Below are 24,684 nucleotides of genomic sequence, written 5' to 3' on the forward strand. Positions count from 1 at the left end.
CCCAGCCCTGGTGGGGGCAGGTGCGGGAGGCAACCGATAGATGTGTCTCTCGCACATGGATGTTTCTTTCTCTCTATCTCTCCCCCTCCCTTCCACTCTCTCTGGTGAGGATTAACAACAAAAACAAAACAAAACAAAAGCTAACTCAACACAGATGCTGATGTATCTGCCGTGTACCAAAACCTGAGAGGACCTTTTCTAAAATGAAGCCTTCTTCAGAAAGAGGTTAAAGAACTCAATCAGTTAAACCCTATTCTGTACTTTGCCAACATTTTTCACACAACAAAGAGCTGTGAGAAATGTTTTAAAATACTTTCAAAAAACCAAGCTGGTTATGAGAACTGGCCTTGGTTGTGCAGTCATTCCCATGCAAGTTTAAAGAGAGCCGCCCTGGGCGCCCGCCCCCTGGCCTTGATACCTTCTTCACTTTCGCGTTTCTGACTGAGAAACGACGAACAGTGTAGCAGGCGTGGACTTTTGTGCTCTTCAGTGTGACAATAATGTTTCCATACTCCTCACTGTTCTCTGTCGGCCAATACTGATCACATTTTCGCTGCAAAAAAAAAAAAAAAGGTTGTAAATGGCAAATGCAATTTGTGCCACAATTGTACTGTTGATAACGTAACGTCAAGAGACAGTGTTAAAGCGCAGGTAGCATCGCATGTAGCCGACAGAAAAGGAACTCACGGGCTGCAAGCCACAGGCCGGCAAGATCATTAGAGACATGAGCCCAGTATTCACGATCATCTTTCAACACATGATATACTACCAAGCGGGCTTCAGAAGAGACCTGTATGTTGGACCCGTGAGAAATGTGGGTGGGACCTGTTATAATGGGAGCGGGAGGAAGGCGGGGCCGCACTCACAGCTGGGGCTGCCAAAGGCAAAACGGGGACTCCAGCGGCCCAAGGGAAGCTGCAGTGATTCGAGCACCAAGCCTGCAACTTCGCCTCATTCCAGCCCAAATCAGCATCATCGGCTGTAAGTTCATCATCTAACAGCTAAAACACTGACCATCATCTTTCAAAAGGGTCCTTTAATGCTGACCCGGGTGTTAAGGCGGTCTCTTCACCTCCCCGTCTGAACCGTTACTAGTTCTCTGGCTACACTGTTTCTTCCAACTCCCCTGCTTCTGTTCTCACTACCCCGACACGTGGACGCCCCTCCTGTCCTTTTCAGCCTGTGCAACTCTCCTCCTCACTCACTGTTCAAATCTCACTTCAAAATGTCTGTGCGAGCAGACAGAGCCGTCCACTTCCAGCATCGCCCCAATACCTGCTCCTCTCCGCATCACAGGTGACCCATGCCCACCAGTGCATGCTCACTCCGCACGAGCATGGCCAGGTGAGGGCAGGGACGCTCCTCATTCCTCTAACTCCACGCCTGGTCAAGCCCTCCCCCCGCCCCTCCCCCCAGCAGGTGCTCCATAAATATGCTTTTGGAACAAGGATATATGATCAAGAGGCTCTTACTCTTCCTTTTTCCACAAGGTTTGTAATCATAATGATGATTCCAGTGTTTTGTTCCCAAATCATCCTCCAGAAATCTTCAAATGTAGACTTTAAAGGTCCCTGGGTGGCGATGTAGGCTTTTGCTTTGTTGTAACCCTTCAAAGACGACACAGCACAAAGTCAGACGGAAGCAGTGTCACAGAGCAGTCAATAATTCAAGTGCCAGCCACGCCGGACAGGCTGTGTTCTAGTGAGCGCTCTGTGCAGCATCACAACACATCCGAACCTCCCCGCGGCTCACCCCAATGGTCAGAAACAGGTGTGCAGAAACAGTGACTTACATCGACATAGTTTGCATTAATGTAGTCGCTGTGCTTGGAGTCTTTTCCTGGTAGAGGTCTTAACTTCACCCTGCTGTGATCATCTGTGGAGAAGAAAACAAAACAGCAAACCAAAATGTACAATTCAGAAAGTAGCAGCATTCCGAAGCACAAAACAGGCCAAGAGGTCATGTGGCATCTCCCAGAAGACCCCTGACATCTTTTGTCAGAAGAACAGAACTTAAAAGACCCAGCATCTGAACCTCATGTAAAAATCAAAGCTTCATGCTCTGGCCTGTGAGTGCCCCAAAATGCAGACAGAGGTCCTTATTGGTCCATCTAAGACCACTGCAAGTTGCGACCCTCCAAAATGTCCTGCTGCACTTGAAAACCAATTTCCAAGGCCTTTGATTAACCCATGCCCCCCTCCGCTCCCCATTACTACAGATATTAAAAAACTGATTGTTAGGAAACAACAAAGGTTTTGGGTAATGGGCATTCTTAAATGCATGGCTCAGACCACAGGCACGCCTAGAAATGATCTCTGTTTTAAAAGAATGTTCTTAGGAATGCTTTTGATTTTGATGAACCCACTATTATATATTTTTACCGTTCTAATTTTTAATAGTTCTCAGGTACTGTTGAATTATTTACTTGTTAAGTATGGTATCAAAATGCAGTTATTTTAAAACTGGAAAAAGTCTCTTATTGTACAGAATATTGTCTTGTAATATTTTTGTATACAGTAATTTTTTGTTCTAGCAAGTCCACAGCATCTATTTTCAGCGATTTTCACTGCTAAATTATTCCGGAGTCCCTGCCAGCCCAACAGAGCTTTCAGCATTGAGGAAGCTACAGCTGCCTGTAAGGGTACTGTCCTTGCACGGCTCTGAAGTCAGTGACCAGATTTTAGGATCCACTTAACTTTAGCTGTGACCAAAAGGGGGTGATGCTATGTGCCTCTAGTTGCCCAACAGAGTGAGCTTGTGTTTCTAGGATAACAAACCAAAATAAACCCGAGGTCATAATTTTATTTTCCCTAGCTAGAAATGGGCAAAAGCCAATTCACATTTCTGTGTATAGTCATGGCCATCCAAGGCTAGTTCAAAAAGAAGCCCAATGAACGATGAGCCCAGACACGACTGACTGACTGTATCGAGCACCTTTTGAAAGCCGTCTACCTTCTGGGAACCGTGAATTGCTTGTTCTGACAAACTCAGACTATAGTTGACATGAACAGGACTGCCTGATAGAAATAGACCCCGGATGAAAACTTTCAATAAGGCACCTGTATACAAACTGTTCTGCGTTCTTAGCATTACGTTGTCAATTATTTCTCAGAGGGACAAATAAAAAACATCCTTCAAGTTGCAATTTCACATTTAATTAATAAGGTAATAGAATGGCTAAACAGATCAATGCCAGAGCTGGTGTGCTGGCATCCACATGTAACTTAAAAGTTGTGATGCTTTGTGAGAAAGGTGTTTTTCGGGCACATTCAAGAACACATTTTACTTGTTCCATGACATTTCCATGCTACTCTTTGCTATGCATAGGTATTAATATAGGGGTGGACCAAGGTGATGAGTGATATGCCCAGAACCTGGCCAAATGGCCAGGAGAACACCACAACCCAACTCTCCGAACTCACAACAACGGAACCGCATGTGATTTGAATTTGTGCAAATAAAGTCACAATGAACCTGAGAAAGTATAACCACATCTAAGTGGAGACGGTCGTTTTCCAGCAAAAACATGACCCTTGGTCACGTCACACAGAAGCTGCTTTGATTTCCTCCCTTTGCTTTGCCACATGTTTAGCCAAGACAGTGAGGTCACTGGAAGTAAAGATTGCTGTGGTGGAGAGAAAGGTATGTATGGACATGTGCCAGACACATGTATGCAGAGATCACTGCCTTAGTCATATGGTTAGAAATGAGCTACAAATCCTCACAATCTCAGCACAATGAGCCTTGACTGGATTGGCCAACAAATACTACCAGAGTCAATTCACTAACAGATGGAGAGAAAAGAAAAGTTTGACTCTTCTTGTTCTCTTGTTTACCTGACTCATTCTCTCAGAAAACTGAAACAGATACTCTTTATCCAAAAATGACTTGTGGTTCTTTTAAAACTTTATCTAGAGGAAGAAATAAAACTACATTCATAGATGACACAGTATTGTATTTAGAAATGCTAAGAAATCCACACAAAAATAACTATTAGAACTAATAAATTAGTTCAGCCACGGTTGTAAGACACCATATAAACATGCAAAAATCAACTGTATTTCTATACATTCAGTGAACAATCTGAACATAAAATTAAGTAGACAATTCCATTTATAATAGCATTAAAAAGAATAAAATACCCAGCAATATAGTGCATAAAAATGTAGCACCTTTAAAATGCAGACTATAAAACATTTGTTGAAAGAAATAAAAGATGATCTAAGTAAATGGAAAGACATCCCATCTTAATGAATTGAAAGAGTATTGTTAAGATGGCAGTGCTTCCCAAATTAATCTACAGATTTGATGCAATCCAATCAAAATCCCAGCTATGCTTTTTCTTATGGTAATAAACAAGCTGATCCTTTAGCTAATTCATGTGGAAACACAAGGGACCTAGATTAGCCAGGAAAAAATCTTAAAGAAGAACAAAGTTGGAGGGCTCACAGTTCCCCAACTTCAAAGCTTATTACAAACCTATAGTCAGTAATCAAGACAGTGTAGTACTGATATAAGGATAGACATTAATGGGATAGAATTGAGAGTCCAGAAATAAACCCTTATACCTATGGGCAGTTAATTTTCATTAAAGGTCCTAAGACAATTCAATGGGGAAGAGTACTGGGACAACTGGATATCAATATACAAAGAATGAGGTTGACCCCTACCTCACACCATATACAAATATTAATTTAAAATTGATCAAAGACTAAATATAAAAGCTAAAACCATATCATGACCGTGGATTAGGCAATGATTTCTTAGGTATGCCACCAAAAGCATAGGCAACAAAATAAAAAACATACATAGGATTTCTCCATAATTAAAAAAAAATAGGGTGACCCATAAATGTATACACACACTTTAAATAATTATAAAGGCAGTGTTTATTAAAATACATTTCATTCTCAAAACTGAGCTATCAGCTGTTACAGTGCGTATACATTTTTCTCGGACACTCTTGTATGTGCATCGAAGGAGGACGCCATTAAGAAAGTGAGAAGGGAATGCACAGAATGAGAGAAAATGCTTTCAAATCTGTCTGATCAGGGATTTGTATCCAGAATGTCTAAAGAACTCAAACTAGAAAAAAAAGGGTAAGTAATCCATTTTAAAAATGGACAAAGAATATGAATAGATATTTCTCCAAAGAAAATATACAAATGGCCAATAAGTACATGAAAAGATGGTCAACATCACTAATCACTAGGGAAATGGAAGTCTAAACCACGGTGAGATACCACTTCACATGCATTAGGATGGCTCTTATAAAAAAAAAGTAACAAGTGTTGATGAGAATGTGGAGACACTGGAACCCTAATATATTGCTGGCTGGAAGGTAAAGTGGTGCAGCCACTTTAAAAAACAGTTTGGGAGTTCTTAAACATTTTAAATATAAACTTACCACATGACCTAGCTATTGCATTCCTAAGTATAATCCCAAGAGAATTAAAGATAGATGTCTACGCAAAACCATATATACAAATGTTCGTAGCAGCATTATTCATAATAAAAAAGTTGAAATAATACAAATGTCCATTAAATGATAAATGAGTAAGCAAAACATGGTATAGCTATAGCACAGGGTATTATTTATAAGGACTTAAATACTGATACAGCTACAACATGGATAAATCTTGAACACATCATGCTATGCTGAAGAAGCCAGACACAAAAGGCCACATGTTGTCTGATTGCATTTATATAAAATGTCAACATAGGCAAACCTATAGAGACACAAAGTAGGTAAGTGGTTTCTAGAGAGTTTAGAGGGAGAGGGATGAACTGAGCGTGGCTGGGTAATGGGGTTTCTTGTTGCTAAGAATGTTCTATAGCTAGATAGTGGTGATGGTCGTACAACTCTGACTCCACTAAAAAGCAGTGGAATGTAAACTAGCTCTAAATGGGTGAATTTAATGGTATGTGAATTATATCTCACTGAAGTATTACAGACTCCAGCACTGTTCAAATTTAAGTGGTCCAACTTAAATGCACTATTACATAAAACTCTGTAATGTGTTCCTTACCATCATGTATGTTAACCATAAACACCTGTGCCCCTGCCCTTAATAGCACAGCATATATTATCTGCCAGTGACCCAAGCACGGGTGTCTACGAAAAGTGGCAACCAAGCCATAGAAGCTGCCTGTGCTCCTATGGTATTCCTGGGCTCCATAAAATAATACTTATTTGTCCTGGCTGGTTTGGCTCAGTGGATAGAGTGTCGGCCTGCGATTGAAGGGTCTCAGGTTCGATTCCAGTCAAGGGCACATGCCCGGATTGCAGGCTTGATCTCCAGTGGGGGGCATGCAAGAGGCAGCTGATCAATGATTCTCTCTCAGCATTGATGTTTCTATCTCCCTCTCCCTTCCTTTCTGAAATCAATAAAAATATATTAAAAAAAAAAGAATAACACTTATTTGAGACCGGGATCTTCAGGATACTCTTGACCCTGGAAATATGTTGGATAGGACTAAACACGTGGGGCACAAGGACTGGAGTCTCATCATTAGGGCAGAGTTACCTAGTCTTAGATGGCTTTGAAAGTCAACTTATTTGATTCAATTTCAGAATTTCTATTTGTATTAAAAGATTTGGCTCTCGCTGGTTAAAACAATGTCAAGATAGCCACATGACATTAGAATTTTTTGGTTTCACATATGGAATCACATGTGAAAACAGTGAAGTTCAGAACATTTTCTTTTAATCATCTTATTACGATTAATGAAAGAGATCCTACAGCTTAATGAAAGACGAAGGGGGCAGCAAATGTCCCCATTTCTTCCTGGGGACTGTTGAAGACGGGTGAGTGACAGGTAACTTGCAAGGGTAGCTCTTTGTTGGCACCCTGATTCTGACTGCTTGGCTTTCAGCTTACACCCCGCATGAAGCAGTGGAAGAGAGCTCGAAGTTGATTACTTACATGCTAAAATGTTGATGTATCTGTTTTTGTGCTTGTGTTTTTGTGCTTGTTATCTGGATGATTGGAATGTTCTGCGGTGATGTTCATGTCAGCCGTACAGCGTTGGACTTCCTATTCAGAGGTTTTAGACACACACGAGACGTTGAACAACAAGCACAAAGTATTCACTCAGTCCCTAGCCACTGCCACTGTTACCTCCCCAAACAACTCCAGAAATAATTAGTACTGACATAGTCCTAACAAATGTACGAGGGATGTGAACAAGATAAAAGGATTTCATTCTTTACTAATTCATCAATCATCTACTTTAATACAGCTTTGTCCCTAGACATGGGGATTACAAAAGAGTATCTCTTTTTAAGTCTATCACAGTCTCATGGGGGAGAAAACCATGCAAAAAGATGATGATAGTCAAGCGTGATTAACAGAAAAGAGGCCTGAAGAAATTAGGGTCAGAGCATAGAGCAATGTTTCAGATGAGAGACCCTTCACGGGTCCTAAAGAATAAGCCAGCATTTTCCAGGCAGACGTATAAAGCCCCACCATGAGTTGCAATATGCTTATCAATTATATAGTCTCACTTAAAAATTTATTTATTTCTTTGAAAGGAGGGAGGAAGGGGTAGAAGGAGGGAAGGGAGGGAGAGGGAGAAGGAAGGAGAGAGAGAGAAACATTGATTTGTTGTTTCACTTATTTATACATTCACTGGTAGCTTCTTGGATGTGCCCTGACCCCGGATCAAACCCACAACCTTGGTGTATTGGAACGATGGTCTAACCAACTGAGCTACCTAGCCTCATTTTATAACTATCAGATTGCAAATTGACTATAAAGACTCAGTCCTGAAATGACACTGATATATAGCCCAATCGTCATATCTGGCTAAAATATGTCTCTGATAATTATTTGTGAGCTCTAATTTTATTTAAATCACCCTTCTTTACAAAAACAGCAAAAGCAGCAATTCTCATTGGCTACCTGTGCCATGGGTCTAAACATCATCCATTAGCCTAAACAAGGTGCTGAAAAGTCAAATTTTTCTACACTGTTATGCTTCAAACCCAGGAAAGTGCTGGAGCTAACGAATAAGGGAAGTCCGTGGCAGCGCACAGCTGCTACAGACAGGAGCGAAGTGGCCAGCCCATCAGGGGACAGTTTTCCATGTGGCAGACGTAGCAGCGTTTAGGAGCTCGCAGACTCTCTTTCACAGGAGCTGCAGAGCAGCTGTGGGTGTTTCCCACCGTGTTTTCATCAGGCATCACGAACACAGGACTTTGACATTCACAGAGGACTTCCGGTGACCAGGCCTCTCCTCTCCGAGGAGGAACCCACTTTAATCAAAGCAGCACTAGTATAAAAACAAAGGGGCGCCATCTAGTGAAAGAAACCACATTCATGGGCTCCCGATTCTGGGACGCTGTAGATGGGAATTTTTCATAATTGTGGGCCTTCCCATTTGTCCATTAAAAAAAAAGAAGAAAAGCCCACAGGCATGAATTCAACACACTTCTGTGTTTCATGACAATGCTTACCCTTTTCTTACTCTTATGAAGTGTGATAAGCTCTGATAATTTCTATCCTAGTGGTTTATAATCTATGGCTTGGCAAATGCTGGCTGAAAGAGGCCTAAGGCTGCCTTTGGCTCTTTTCCCTAAAACGAGATGAAGTGTTGGGCACAAAGCGATGAGTCTGAGATCTCAACATGGACAAGAGCACAGCCCTGCTCGCCATACTCAGTGCATCTGGGGAATGGGCCTTCGGAATCATCTAGAAAGCCCGAGGTACACTCTTTTGAACAGTATCAGGGCAGAGGACCTTTGAAAATGGATCTGTATTCCGGAAAACATGAATTCAATCCATGCACAGATCCCTGAACAACGTGACACCCTTTGCTTCTGGGTTTTGAAGGTCATGGGCTGGCAAGTACCTCTTCAGGGCTGAGCTGCTGGAAGACGGGGTGCCGAGAGACCCCAGCTTTTAGTGCTGTAGCCGGAGATGCATGTTGTTTGCTGGTATTCCCCCCACTGAGCAAGTCTGACCACACTTAGCCACGGACTGAGGTTGAGCTTCCATTATAATGTAATGCAATTGACCGAGCCTGCGTGGGAGCAGCTGTCTGCCCTGCTTACAGCAGTCATCCGATATGGCCAATCAGACTCTTCGTTGTCTAAAACCCTCCATCGGATCCGTTGCCTCTGTTTCACTTTTCCAATTATGTGAATGACAGAAAGCAAAGAATCGTCATAAACCATGTTAAATCTGATTTTATTAGAAACCAAGGCGTTTGCCTAAGGCCTTGTGATTCTGTCTTGTTGATGGTGATGTCATCTGTAATTCCTTGCAGTGCTGCCTGGCTCATTCGGATGATAACATCCTCTGGTCTCAGAGAGCGGCTTCCCCATCAGAACTGGCACTTCAAAGTCAATGTGATTTTCATAGGTGCTGCGCCTTCCAAGGGACAGTGGCGGACGGAGTGTGCATAGGAAAGTTGCCTACTTAGCACGCTGACCAATAGTTTAGGATTTGAGTTTACAACTATTTTACTGTCTATATAGCAAAGCTGGCATTCTCAAAACGACATCCTTAGCACCAAGAGGCACATACCACAGAAGAGATTTAAAATACGGTGAAACTTTAAAAATGAACACACACAAAACCTCTAAAAGCTGACAGAGAGTCTCAGGATTCCTGGGAGGTGAAGCAGCATAATCCCCCTCTGCGTGGAGGCCTACTGTCCTGCCATCGGAGGCACAATTGGAACAAATATCTGGACGAAAATGCACCCGGGCATCTCTCGGCTGCCTCCGCGTCACCAGCAGGCCGAGGAGAATATCCGGGCCGCTGACCGTGTGAGGCCGAGCGTGTACTATTCTCAGGGCCGGGTTCAGCCAGCTGCTGGTCACACCGCATCATCCCGCCTGGACTCCGCTCAGGCCGAAAGCTGCTGCCCACGATTTCCTTCCAACGCTGCCCTGACGCTGTATCCTCTCCCTCAGAAACCCCCCCGGGGGGGGGGCCCCCACATTCCTAGCAGCCTCTCCAGGGCCCACCCCACCCCTCACCAACCCCCTCCCCGTTCCCAGATGGTGTTAGCTCTGTTCCCTCTGACTCCTGTGCTCTGCTTCCTGCCACTTACCTAGCTCCCAGCTCCCCATGCCGGCCCTCTGCGCCCCCATCCAGAGGTCTATGGAAAACCGCCGCCTCACGGCTCCAGAAAGCCAGCCCGTCTCTGGAGTGTCATCGTAAGATGAAATGATCTTTTCTACGCGATTTGTGGAACTTGGCTCACTCACTTTTGTCTCACCCTTCGTATGAACCTCCACTTAATCAACCATGGTTGTCTTCATAATAAGGGTTTAAAAATGCTTTTCTTCAAGACATTTAAGATCCAAACTGGCATTTTGTCCCTGAGGCTCAGGAAGCTCTACAGGGTCTGTCCCAGCAGGTGGCGGTCTGCACACAGCATCACCTCTCTGTTCCCCTGATGGCCCGGGCCACACGCACTCTGCATCTCACATAAAGTGACTGTGGCCGCTGGTCCCTCAGCACAGGGGCTCAGGTGGACACGGCTTTGTTCTCTGGATTTAGGATGAGCAATGGGCCCAAATTTAGCTCAGCTGGAGTTAATTGTAACCGAGGCAATGCCCCCAAGGATCTGGTCAAGGGTCCCGGCCCTCTGGCCTCACCCTGCACTCTCCTGCCCCCGCCTATTAATCCTGTCGACCCCAGGGGCCCGAGCTCCCCTTTATGAAGGGTCACGCGAGCACTGCGCCTGAGGGAGCCCCTGGATTATGACGGTGGAGCCTGGGAGACTGAGGTTGAAGTCAGCCCAGGCAGCCAAGGGAACAGAGTCACTGAACGCCTCCCGGGACAATGATTGATGTTATTGCCAGTGACTGCAAAAGCCGCCAGAGGTATAATGTCGCCAGCTTTTCACAGGCTCCAAAATGTACCCGACAAGACAAAAAGCTTGCTTTCAGCATCACCAGAATTACCAGGGAACCGTTTTCCTCATTCTCCTCCAAGCAGCAAAGTTCTGAGAATGGAACAGCTATTCGCCACAATTTTTCCTCCCAACTGCCATCCACGATTTTTTAACAAGATGGGGCACATAGAACTTTCGGTGAAATACCCAGTCATTTCACAGGGATCTGCTCTTCTTCGCTCCTCCGATGCTGTGTCTGTGTTCGCACTTACGTTGCTTTGCCCTCTGCCTTCGCTGGAGTACACGCCGGCCTGCACCCAGCACCCTGACCTTGAGGGCAGGGTCGCTCTTTCACTCCTCCTCATACTTTATATTGTGGCAGAGATGACCAGGCACTCCTCCCTGTTAGATGAGCTGTTCTATTCTTAGTGGCCAAATATCACTGGCAAGTGGTATTTCTCTATAATCTTAAAATTAGTTAATTTTAGGGCTTTATTCAGATGTTACATAAGATTTTTATAAGTCAGATTCCCAGAAATCTGGGAAGGCTCTAGACCAAAAAGACCATGTCATGGGCTGCTGGTATTCTCAGTGGGGGCTCCTGAATTTTGGCTCGTCCCCCTGCCCCGTTTTCACTCGCCAAGGCGATGGTTGACCCGTCAGCGGCATGATGGGTCTCAGACAATCCCTGGTAATCCTGGTTTTTCTCCGCTGACGTCAGCTCATTACAGACACCGAGGGAAGTCTTGAGCGTGTCGAGGTTCAGCATGTGGGCTCGCTTCAGAAAGCCTGGGACTTAACACCTTGGCTGTCATTTCAAAAGGAGTCCTCCCAAAGCCTTCGTTTTCTCCTGGGTCCAGTTTCCTCATCTGTAAGACGGGGACAATAAAGCAGCCCCCTCCTGGGTGGTCCCGAGGAGCGAGGCACTGGCTGGCCGTCACCTTCCAGTGAGAAGACCTGGCAATCCGGGGTGAGGTTACTACTGCTCCCTTACCATGATGAGGGTTTTGTTTTGTGTTTTTAAAATCACACACGGTCTCTTTTCCTGACCTTCCTTTTATAGCCCATGACTATCTCCTGTTTCTAAACCAGCCTCAATACCTCCTTCCATAGCCTGTTATGTTTTCCTTTCTAGCAGAGCCGACCAAAAGCAATACTATTACTGTTTTTAAACACTGCCGATTGCCCCGGTTAGAAGCCGACAGTGTATCCCTGAGCTCCCATGCTGTGTCTCATTCCCCTTCGCATTGCTCCCTTCCTGTTCTCTTGAGAAGGAAGGAGACTCCTCCTGTTCTGAGCAGCTCTGGTTTTCAACCTTTCAAACTGGACAGACTGTGAAATGACACTAGCAGAACGCCTTCCCCCTCCGTCCCCTCTCCCTCCCTAACTACCTGCTCATAGATTTAAGCTCTAAAGTTCAATTCGGCTCCAAAAGCTGCTGGCCTCCGCCTTTTTTTTAGGCTAGAAATAGGGTGCAGATGCCCGGGATTTGATAACAGGCATGGTTTTGGTGCAGCAAAGCCATTTTAAGTCCCATCAAGTTTACAGAGGTGTAGCTGATTATTTTGAATAATTAAATGGTGTCGAAACCAGCTGTGATGAATAGCACTGGGGTCTCAAATCATAAATAATTGAGAAACTGGAGTTGCATTTGATCATCCTGATCAAATTCTGTTCTCTAGAGGATAAATGTTTGTCCTGAATACCATCAACATTGTTAAATGCCTCAATATTCTCGCTCAGTCATCCAGCCAACAGTCAATTGAACTAAATCACTAGAACACCACACACAGTTGCTGTCCTCATGAATACAAAACGTTTGACCTTAAACCATGTTCTCTGCAGCTGAAGAGGCTCCTTTTTGGGTAAGGGTTAGGGACATTACATACTTGACATGTTTTTATTTGTTCCACGAAACACAGGGCTGGGCAGGGTAACATCGTTCTACCACCTCTGCTTTGATTCCGCTCAAAAAACAAAACAAAACAGACACTAAGAGAAAGGCTTTCTTTAACACGAGTTGTCGCTGTCACTGCCTGGTGATGGCCTTCGGGACTCGGAATCTGCAGAGACGGGGCTCTGGCCCTATTGCTATTGCTCATCCTCCATGCGGAATCACCACACCTCCCAGCTGTGCGGCTCCTCAAGAGAACCTCAAAGGGCTTGCCTTCCATCCCTTCATCTGATCCTCACACCCATTTTGTGGAAAGAGGTGGGCAGGTTAGCATCCTCATCATCGTCTCCATTTCCAAGTAGAAATGAGACAGAGGGAGGAACTGGCTTGCCCGGAAAGCTAGCAGACAGCTGAGCTGCCATGAACACTTGGCCTCCTCGGCACAGCTCCTGCTGCCAGGGATGTGCCTAGCGCGGCGCCTCGGTGGGGAAAAGGGCAGTCTAGTCTGTTTAATCGCTCCCATCGCCACCCTGTCACTGTGAACTGGCAGGGACCCCAGAGCTGGCAGGCGGCTGCGCGCTGCGCGCTACCTTCTTTGCTGCACCCAGTGCTGGAGCCAGACGCCTGTTAGCCGGCTCCTCTCCCAGGATTCCTAGTCCAGGCAGCACCCACCTGCGAGGGCCTCCCTTGCCGTGACCCCAGTACCTTCAACGATGAAGTTCATCATTCATTTTCTCCAACTTTAGGATGTAGGTGACACTGGGGCCATTTTAGAAAGGAGGATGCTGGGGTCAGAGACACAGTGACTGGCCCAAGGGTGGCACAGCTCATTACGGGTGGAGCCAGCATCGCGATCCTCAGATTCCAAATCTGCAGGCCCCGCCACAGCTGCGCACCCTGGACGTCCCGCCCCTCTCCCCCCCACCGGGGGATGGGGTGAGCCCTGTCCTTGTGGTGGCTGCTGCCCACTTAGGATTAAAGTGAAGGTAGAGCCTGAGTTCGCCTTTCCACCTCTCAGCCTGAAGTGCATGTCGGGGACATGTGACACCTCATTTTTATTCAGGAAAGAATGCCTGTGAAAATGTAAGTGTGAGGAAAAAAAGAAAACGATACACAATCTCCGCTTCCCTCGTGGTTATGCTTGAAGTCCATGCATTTCAGGTTTACAAAAACCCCTGTAAAATGAGAATGAGGTCTCTGGACACCTCACTCTGAAACATACCTCAAAATCCTCGGAGAAGCCGTGCTGGTTATTGGAATAGAGCTCCCCGATGTGTTTCACAAACTGTTTGACCGGGATGGCCTCCATGTCATCTGGGAAGAGAATGACAGAGTCACACAGCCTGTCTCCGCAGAACGAGCAGCACCGGTAAGGGGGGCGGAGGACAAATGTGTGGTTTTCGGAAGGAGTGATACCACCGTGTCACCTGGAATAGATGTCCTGAGACAAGCATCGGGGTTCACTTTCTGTTAGGGTCTCACTGCGATTTTGAATGTTTACGGTTAAATACGGTTTTTTAAAAAGGGACATCATACAAATCACCTCTATTCTTATAGTCAAGGCAATTTACATAGTTAAACTGCCACATACTCTTAACTAAAGGTCTGATCTTATCAAGGGTACCTATTAGTCACGACATTTTATCACAACCTCGTTGGTTTTTTTTTAATTGCTATTCAATGGGGCCCAGCTTGAAGTTGGGGCGATTAAGTTCTATTTGCAATCTCTGCAGGCTAAGCAATCTATAGACACCATTACAGATAGATGCCACGTACAAGCCGCCTTAGGGTTCAATGCCATCTATGTTAAGTATTCAAGATTTTAGTTCAAGACAGCTGTGTCCACACGATGCCAAGTAATCAGTTTGGCTGAAGTAACGGGAGTTTTTTGGTGCCGACAGCCTAGGTATGGAATCAGGAAGAATCCGAGTTCCCATTTGTTTTGTTGTCACTCCACGAGGGCGCTCTCAGTTCCTGACCCACGTGTGCTTCAAGCTGCTTTACCCAGATCCCGGCCGATGCCGGAGGGCCCCGGAGAAGCTGCCATGCCCTGAGAACTGGAGCTCCCCAACCTCTCCCCTCCCCCACCAATATTTCCTTTAAAAAAGACTCCGCTGAATTTGAGATAAACAACAGACATGACATTTACTTTATTCAGAGTGAAAGATCTTTGGCAAACGCACAAACATCTAAACTGCCACAGATGCTTTTCTTAGCAAAGGGTATGAAGATCTGTATGTGTAAATGGGTCCTACTTTGGCAAGAATGTTAGAGATCCGGGCCTGACAATCTGATTTCCCTTCATCTGGTGACAGCTAACATGGACTATGTCATTCCTCCTCTCCTTTCTCTCTCTCGAGAGAGCAAAGCTCCAGGGTGGCTTTTTGCATCTATTGACATTTTCAAACTTGAATCATTCTTACGCGGAAAATAGCATCTCTTATAGTTCGTTTAAGGAAGGTGATTTATGTGTTCATACTCCAAACTGCTTAGCACAAGAGATGCTACTTGTCAAACAGGTGCTGCTCTGTAAGCACACATTCCTTCTGTGTGAACAATTAAAGACCTAATCATTTTAATAGGCCACCTTACGAAAAAATTGCCAAGTAATTTACCAATATTTCAGGATGGAAGCTGTTCATGAATATGCAATCACGTTGCACGCCCAGGAAAATCTATAGCTCCGTGATGATGTAACCGGCATTAGATAAGTAAGCAGAGCCAAAATGTTTCCCCTGAATATTTAGCAGAATGCACAGTTAAAAAAATGCTTCCCACATGATCTGATCAGTTCACTTAAAATGTTCAGAAGTAAGCAAATTCTAAAATAATGATCAAATGGCAAATAAGTTAGCTTGGGTTGAAAAAGGGGTTAATTATGTACAAAATTGGAGAGTCTCTAAAATATTAACCCAAGAATAAGCTCATCTTCAAACAAGAGGCAAAATCAGTGAGATGGCATGCATCTAGCCCCTCAAACGCTCCCGGACACAGACTCCAGCATGTCTCTCCTGTTCACTGTGAAATGAGACATTCCTGTTTCCAAGGGCAGAGTGTCGTTAATAGTGTAATAGGTGGAGGAAAATGACAGGTTAGAACTGCAGATTCCTAACAAAGTCGTGGTGCTGTGACTGAGCACATGGACTCTAGTTCAAAATAAGAAAAAAACATGTTAGCTTTAGAGCTATTTTACTCCGCAAGGGACAAGCCACAGCATTTTAGAGGTCACAGCTACCTCAAGTCATTAAAACCATGCTTTAATGTTAACAGTCCTTTTCCCCCCCTGCAAAGTGCTCATCTGTAACATCCAGGCTAATGCCATCCATGCCCAGGAACCAGGCTGCCCGCTGCCCCAGGGCTCAGCACGCTCATCCTGGCAAGAGAAGACTCACTAGCCTCTCCAATTCGCTCCTTTATCCAAGGAAGTCTAACCACTCCCCTCGGGTTTCCAGGCATCACCAGAGACACCACGAAACTGGCAGACAGACAGACAGCCACACACATACACACACACACACACACGCACACCCCACATACACGCTGTACTGGCTGTACTGGCCACCGTCAGCTACCCAGATAACACATTATTAGTCTTTTAATCGAGATAAATGAAACGGAGGGGCCATAAATCTTGTTTCAATATTAAGATGAAGATAAGGCTATGGCTAATTAGAAGTCCTAATAGTTTTCCTCTTACACAGTTTTTCTATTAAATGTCTTTCAGCACGAGCCAGATAATTATAAAATTGCTGTTTCCAGCAGAAGGCCAGGCAATTAGGGCATCATCATCACAGACCTGAGCTGCTCGATTTTCATCTGGACAGACCCTCTGCTACAGGAACACATCCATCTGAAAGATGTTATTGCCACTGAAACATCTGAGTTTCATCAACAAGTGCAGAGAATATTAGGCAAAGCCATGGACCAGGTGCTTTCTGTGCCCTTGTATGTAGCACATGCATTGACATGTATGGTTTGCACACTCATCTTAGAGTGGAGAGACAAGCTCAGAAAGATTAACTGAAGGCTGCAGTATGGCTGCAAAAGCTGGCCACCGACCCAAGGTCCAGACACTCCGGCTCGGAGATACTGGGTATGTCGGGGAAGAGTGAATGGGAACCCCCGGCTGAGGCACTGACTGAGCACCCAGTACTCAGCCAGTGGGAAGTGAGGTGGCCTCTGCCCAAGGGAACCTTTGTGTGGGAAAGTGAATGCGGGGACTGCATTTAACAGCATGGTGAAGACAGAAGTGCCATCTAAGGGATGGAGCTGGTGACTCAGGTGAGGGTGCCTGTCCCTGATGCAGTGGTGGCTCAGGTGAGGGTGCCTGTCCCTGATGCAGTGGTGGCTCAGTCAGGTGAGGGTGCCTGTCCCTGATGCAGTGGTGGCTCAGGTGAGGGTGCCTGTCCCTGATGCAGTGGTGGCTCAGTCAGGTGAGGGCGCCTGTCCCTGATGCAGTGGTGACTCAGTCAGGTGAGGGTGCCTGTCCCTGATGCAGTGGTGACTCAGTCAGGTGAGGGTGCCTGTCCCTGATGCAGTGGTGGCTCAGGTGAGGGTGCCTGTCCCTGATGCAGTGGTGGTTCAGTCAGGTGAGGGTGCCTGTCCCTGATGCAGTGGTGGCTCAGTCAGGTGAGGGTGCCTGTCCCTGATGCAGTGGTGGCTCAGTCAGGTGAGGGTGCCTGTCCCTGATGCAGTGGTGGCTCAGGTGAGGGTGCCTGTCCCTGATGCAGTGGTGGCTCAGTCAGGTGAGGGTGCCTGTCCCTGATGCAGTGGTGGCTCAGTCAGGTGAGGGTGCCTGTCCCTGATGCAGTGGTGGCTCAGGTGAGGGTGCCTGTCCCTGATGCAGTGGTGGCTCAGGTGAGGGTGCCTGTCCCTGATGCAGTGGTGGCTCAGTCAGGTGAGGGTGCCTGTCCCTGATGCAGTGGTGGCTCAGTCAGGTGAGGGTGCCTGTCCCTGATGCAGTGGTGGCTCAGGTGAGGGTGCCTGTCCCTGATGCAGTGGTGGCTCAGGTGAGGGTGCCTGTCCCTGATGCAGTGGTGATGGGGGAGAAACGGAGACCAAGAGCTGAGTGGAATCCCAGTGAGGATGCTCGCACGAACCACCTGCCACACAGGAGATTGTTACGGTCTGAGGGCAGTCAGTATAAAGAGAAGGCAGCCACCAGTTATTAACCCTCATTGGCTGCCAGCGACTGTGCCACATGCTTTTTCATAGATTTATCTTTGTAAGAACCAGGCAAAGGGGACCTTGCTATCCTCTCATCGCACACAAGGAAATCAAGGGGACTTGTTTCTAGTGACACCATTACTCAGTGGTAGAGCTGAGATTCGAATCAGGTGCCCCGAGCCCAAACCTGCACTCCTATGCACCGAGGTTCACTCTCCAAGCCCCACAGCGCCAAGGAAAAGCGAGGCATGAGAACAGCTCAGCAAACCTGGCGAAACGGTACTTTATAATTTTGTGCCAAAAGTTTTACTTACTGGATTTTCACATCACAAAGGTATGTTCCATTAGGCAAAAATGGGGCTGCTACTGTCAGCACGAAAGCGCCCCATTGTAAAGTGTTTGAGAGTCTGCTGCAAATCAGCACCTGCCATGAAATGATACCACTTATACCGTTTCCCAGGTTTTAGCCCTTTGTGGTTGGAACTACAGCTGTAGGGAGAGGCCTTTTATTTTGGCCAGTCGGCAACAAAACGCCCCGTGGACCCCTTTTGAGGAAGTTGAGGTTAACCTCTGGTTCGCAGGCCCCGAAGGCAGGGGCGAGCACCTCCTCACAGAAGGTGCCGCAGCCGAGGGTTCTCAGGAGGAAAAAGAGAGCGGAGTAGTGTGACCGCAAACGCAGCACGGGGGGAAATAAGGAAAAGTGGATTTGAACACACAAAGAAAGCCAGGTCCCTGCTGTGCTCACACGTTCAAGGCCATGGCGGGACGTTCCCGGACTCGGTCTACGCTCCTAACCGCTCGTGTGTGCCGAATTTGCTGGTCATCAAACACAAATGGAAAAACTCAGCTTTCTTGTTGGCGGTTTTTGGTGTGATATTCGAAAGGAAATATCAGCCACCCCGGGGGGCACTGCCGAGGCCCAGCCTGCGAGTCAGTGACGTCGTGCAGCTGCCCTGCTGCCAGCCACGGTGATGGACACGCCCGAGTGCCGGGCACAGAGGCGGGGGTGTGCCCACCTGAGACTCCCTCTCTGCATCGCTAAAATGGGGGTAATGACAGGACCGAACAGAGTGTCATGAAAAGTGAGCTAGATAACAGAAGTACTTGTAAGAGCGCTGGGCCTTTAGCAAATACCTAATCATTGTGATTTACTGTTCGGTGCTAATGGCTTTATGCGTATGACCCCCCTGAGATCTAGGGGCTGTCATCACCTTCATTTAATAGATGGGAAAATGGGCTCAGAGACCAAGGTCCACTGACGTGATCAAAGATGGGGGTCAAAGCTGAGCCCAAGGCCAGCTTCTGCCACCTGATAGGACCTCTTTAGACCTTCAACTGAAAATACATGGTTAGCCCTGAGCAGTGGTTAGAGCGTTTGCCTGTGCACCAAAGGGTCGAAGGTTTGATTCCCGGTCAAGGACACATACATGGTTGCAGGTTCAATCCCCGGCCCCATGGGGTGCGTGCGGGAGGCAACCAATCAATGTGTCTCTCTCACATCGATGTTTCTTTCTCTCTCTCTCTCCTCCCTCCCTTCCTTCCACTTTCTCTAAAAATCAATAGAAAAAATATCCTCGGGTGAGGAGTAACAAAACAACAAAAAGGAAAATACATGGTTAGAGAGGGCAGAGAACCCAGCAGTTAGCTGCCTGGGCTGCCTGCTGCAGGGCTGTTGAACACATGTTCCTGCTTGCTTACTCGGGCAGCTGTGTGGGTCTATCATTACCATTTAGAGTCCAAGGGGCTAAGTCGCTCACTCTGTGATCACTCTGTCAAGTTCATGTAGCCCGTAGTGGTTCCTCAGCCCCATTCCAAATTCCAGCCAAACCTGTCCGTGGGGAGGAGAACCCACAAAGTCCCAGCACAATGCGTGGCCAAGGTCACTCCTGCTCGGACCCTCCCCAACGCCCCGTCCCAGGACGGGGCTGTGAGCAGACAGCGTTACCCACTCCTCCAGTGGACAGACCTCGAACGTAGGATCGCAGTGTCCTTCTTGCCTCCCCCTGCGCCCCAAGGCCACGCTCAGGCCTCGCTGTGCCGGTAATACCTCTGTATCCATTTAGGAAGATACAGAAACTATGAAACACGGGGACGTTACCGAGATTTCAGTCCCTGAGACAGGACACAACAAGTGGACTTTTGTCCGGACTCTCAGGAGGCAAGGAGTGTTGGGGAGATTGGAACATTTTATTTCCTGCCATAAAAAGAAATCTCTTTTCATTTGTGATACAGTGAAGTCAATAAAGAAAGGGCTTCCTTATAGTCAAAAGACCAATGAATCTTCTTTGGAGATAATCTCTGCATAAATAAAATATGCCAACAAGTTTGGCTTAAACTGCACGTTTAAAACCCTTTTATATGCTGGCACCCTGCCGAAGCCGGGGACCTTCCATTAAAGTCTGTTTTAACTACCGGAGAGGCACGAACCATTTCTGGATTTCTAAGCTACTGGTTAGCAACAACATTTTGTACTGTAATGCTCTTAGTAGAAAGTGAGATTTTCTAACTTCCAGAGAAAAGCATAAGCTAAGTTCTGATTTTAAAAAGCTATACATAACAAAAGTGTAAAAGAATAAGTAATATAATATAGCGAATAGCCCCACCAGTATGGCTCAGTGGTTGAGTGTCGACCCATGAACCAGGAGGTCATAGTTCGATTCCTGGTCAGGGCACATGCCGAGGCTGTGGGCTCGATCGCTAGTAGGAGGTGTGCAGGAGGCAGCTGATCGATGATTCTCATTATTGATGTTTTTATCTCTCTATCCCTCTCCCTTCCTCTCTCTGAAATCAATAAAAACATAATATTTTTTAAAAAAATATATTTTATTGATTTTTGTACAGAGAAGAAGGGAGAGGGAGAGAGAATTAGAAACATCAATGAGAGAGAAACATTGATCAGCTGCCTCCTGCACACCTCCTACTGGGGATGTGCCCGCAACCAAGGTACATGCCCTTGACCTGAATCAAACCTGGGACCCTTCAGTTCGCAGGCCGATGCTCTATCAGCTGAGCCAAACCGGTTAGGGCAAAACATAATATTTTTTAAAAAATACAGTGAATATAAGTTGTAGATGACATATGTACACCAGGCTTCATTAATAACTGCAGGGAAAATAGTATTCAAGTTTGCTGTTTGAAACAATATTCCCAGGTACAATTTAACTTATCTGGGGGAGGAAGGGCACTTTTCCCAAACATCACATAGGGAGGGAGCAGACACTGCAATTCACAGTTTTCGTGATAAAAGAATTGATGTCACTTCTACAGTGATTGGAACGTGACCTCAAAAGGCACTTTTTTTCATGGTGGATAAATCCCTGTTGCATTTAGCCCCCCCACATTTTCCATAAGGGTTAGGGTGAGACCAGGATAAACTTATCTATACTCTTATAAGACTATGTACACTGAAAGAGTCTAAACTCCTCAATATGTTTAAACTTTGGTATAAACTGATTAACTTTAAAATTCTCAAAAAATACCTATAGGCCCTAGCCCAGTTCGGCTCGGTGGATAGAGCGTCAGCCTGGGGACTGCAAGGTCCCGGGTTTGATTCTGGTCAAGGGCCAGGCCCAGGTTCTGGGCTTAATCCCCAGTGGTGGTGGGGGGTGGCATTCAGGAGGCAGCCAATCAATGATTCTCTCTTATCATTGATGTTTCTCTCTCTCCATCTCTGAAATCAATAAAAATATTTTTAAAACCCCATAAACTGCTGTCTGCAAGGGCTGACTCTAGAAAGGTTAGCAAAGCTTTCCTTAACCATTTGTCTATTTTATTTTACTTCTCTAAAGTCAGCATAACTTACTGATTCTCCTTATGCTTTGGAATAGAAAGATCAGAGCTATTTTTTTACGAATTTTAACCACAGCAGAATCATCCCAAAATTGCTGATTTAATGTCTGAATTTAGTCAACATTCAACATGTTTATGTATCCTCCTGGAGTCATTTAAATCACACAGGGAATAAAAGTACTAGTGGGTTGAGTCTCTTCCTTAGGAAGGAAGAGAATAAAAATGACCAGGAACAAAGGTAAGGGGAGAGGGTCTTTGATATGGAGGAAACTTTAACCAGTTAACTGCCACGATATTTTGCATTTAAATACTAGTAAAAAAGGTCCGCCGCTTGCGTCTATAGACGCTTATGGCGTACAAATGGTTAACAGAAGGATGATGAATTCCAAGACAATGAATGAGAATTTAGTGCAGAAGTTAATGGTTAGTGTTAGTGAAAGTAAGGATAAAGAACAACTCAGAAAAAAAACTAGAGAATATCCACATTTTGAATTTGAAGAGGCCTTGATTGAATGAAGAGATATCCAAATGAGGAGCCCCAAGACCTGAGCTCTGAGAACTGCCAAAACAGCACTCCAAGAGGTGGCAGGGCCATGTCTAAGCATCTGTGCCCTGAAGTCACACAGACTTATAATACTCTCTCTCCGCCATTTATCTATGTCACCTTGGGCAAGTTAAATAACAACTCTGAGCCTCAGTTTCTTCGCCTGTAAAACGGGGTAGCAACTGCACCAGTCTCTACAGGACCACAGTGAAAATAAACACAAAGCATGAAGTTGGTAAATGCTCAAATATTAGATGGTGATGATGATGTTTTCTAAAAAAAGGTTAAATGTAAAATAAGTTCTAGGAACAGAGTCCTGTATATTCCACATTCCACATTGCAGGCTCAGGAGCTCTATTTGGTAACAGTTTGGCACCTGAATTTTCAATCTTACCCTGTTGCATACATTTTTAACCAGTATGGTGATTCAGTTTCCAGGTAGTTGTCTAGAAATATATTTTTGAAAGTCAATTATAAAAATGAGGCATTCCAGTGATACAATTAGTTGATAAATCTGGGCCTGTAGACCCATTATTAGGTTTTGGACAAGGATGAGATGTAACAGATCCAATGGGCAAAATTAGTATTCTATATGACCTCTATAAATAGCCTATTATTTTTAGAAACAAGAACAATGAGAAAATTCCCAAGGTAAATGACTTAACATCATCCCAAGGAGGTCTCCATTAGAAAAAAGTTGGATTGAGAGTTTAAACAGAATGAAAATAACTCAGAAATTTCTTTAAATTGTGTTTTTCTTATAATTAATTTCCTCATGTAAGAGAGAGTTTGTACTGTAATAACTAGAAGAAACCACAAGAATAAAGAGAATAACAATGGTTAAAGTGCTTCATAAATTACATTTTATAAATTTAATTATTATTATTTTTTTTAAAATATATTTTATTGATTTTTTACAGAGAGGGAGAGGGATAGAGAGTTAGAAACATCGATGAGAGAAACATCGATCAGCTGCCTCCTGCACACCTCCTACTAGGGATGTGCCTGCAACCAAGGTACATGTCCTTGACCGGAATCGAACCTGGGACCTTTCAGTCCACAGGCCGATGCTCTATCCACTGAGCCAAACCGGTTAGGGCAATTGTTATTATTTTTTAATATAACATATTGATTTCAGAGAGGAAAGGAGAGGGAGTCAGAGATAGAATCATGGATCGGCTGCCTCCTGCACGCCCCCTACCCAGGTTTGTGCCCTGACGGGGAATGGAACCTGTGACCTCCTGGTGCATGGGTTGACGCTCACCCTCTGTACCACGCCAGGTGGCCTACAAATTTAATTATTAAATAGGATGGTGGGGTTTTATTGAAGAAAAGTAAGAAATTGGGATCAAGTTGAAAACTCTTTAAAGAAAGGTCATAGAGGGGAACTCGTTCCCAGTCAAAGGTGAAATGAGTTTGCCCAGGCATCTCTTCATAGTTAGGAAGGCGATCCTACCAGGGAAAACAGAGAGGGGAATCTCTCTTGGTTTCACTCGGCAGGTCCTTGAACACCACCCTGCATTACAGCTAAGGTCATTCATCTTTACAAGCGTGCAACAACTTGTCAAGGACGTATCCACGATGCCAACTGAGGTACAGCCGAGCACATGGATCCCCCAGTCAGTGGAGAATTTGCAGACGTTTTATTCCCATGTGCTACAGTGGGTAAGAACTGGCAGAAAGCCGTGTTTAAGGAAGATCTTTGGGTTGAATTTTACTTGGTCATGAATAGGGAGCTGGGACATGAACCAGAAAAGATTCAAAAGTGTCTCTGGTCTAAGATTCCTCCGAGGTGTGGGTGGCAAGGCAGGCATGACTGATGGCATGTCCTAGGATCCTGGGGGTTCGGAAGCCTAAAGCCCATGCCAAAGAGCGTGGCACGGGGGCACTCCCAGTGGGGGTGGCCAGTGTGAGGGGGATCCCAACCCGAGAACCCGTGAGACCTGGCTCTCCAGGGCTGCGGGACCAACAGCACGGGGTCCAGCTGACACGGCTCACTGCGCCCACGTGCTTTCGCTCATCACCCCGGGGAGCGTTAACGCTGCCCCCAGTGCAGGTCTGGCAGGCAGCCCGCTCACTTCACAGATTCTGAGACCAAAGCTCAGAGAGGTGAGGTCACTGACCGAAGGCCTCACGGTGGACACAGGGCGAGACCCTCGGTTTTCTGATTCCTAACCCCGTGGGAGAAGAAAATAAAAATGAAGACGGCACAGGAAGTATCTCACCATTTAACCTTTGAGAACGGATTTCAACTGCACGGCTACCCAACAGCCCCCTGTCACATGAATCAGTTCAGGGGAGAGAGGCTTCCAGGCACTTTCCCGAGGTCAACAGATATTCTCGGTGATGCAGGAGGAAAAGGCATATCCTCACACGGCTGCACAGACCCGCAGACCCGACAGAAGGACTCCTCCCGGCGGGTGGGAGCCTGACACCTCCT

The 24,684-nt window shown here is 45.8% G+C and overlaps 1 protein-coding gene across 1 annotated transcript in view; it reads right to left on the reverse strand.

The window, feature by feature from the left end:
- The window catches only part of PTPRG (protein tyrosine phosphatase, receptor type G), a 654,131-nt gene that overhangs the window by 23,109 nt on the left and 606,338 nt on the right, over positions 1–24,684 (reverse strand). The window contains 6 exon segments of the mRNA XM_023754062.1: positions 419–553; positions 1,473–1,607; positions 1,793–1,875; positions 6,927–6,960; positions 6,963–7,037; positions 13,968–14,088. Of these exon segments, the coding sequence (XP_023609830.1) occupies positions 419–553; positions 1,473–1,607; positions 1,793–1,875; positions 6,927–6,960; positions 6,963–7,037; positions 13,968–14,088 (583 nt within the window).

The sequence above is a fragment of the Myotis lucifugus genome, unplaced genomic scaffold, assembly GCF_000147115.1.
Source record: "Myotis lucifugus unplaced genomic scaffold, Myoluc2.0 scaffold_55, whole genome shotgun sequence".
Taxonomy (NCBI): domain Eukaryota; kingdom Metazoa; phylum Chordata; class Mammalia; order Chiroptera; family Vespertilionidae; genus Myotis; species Myotis lucifugus.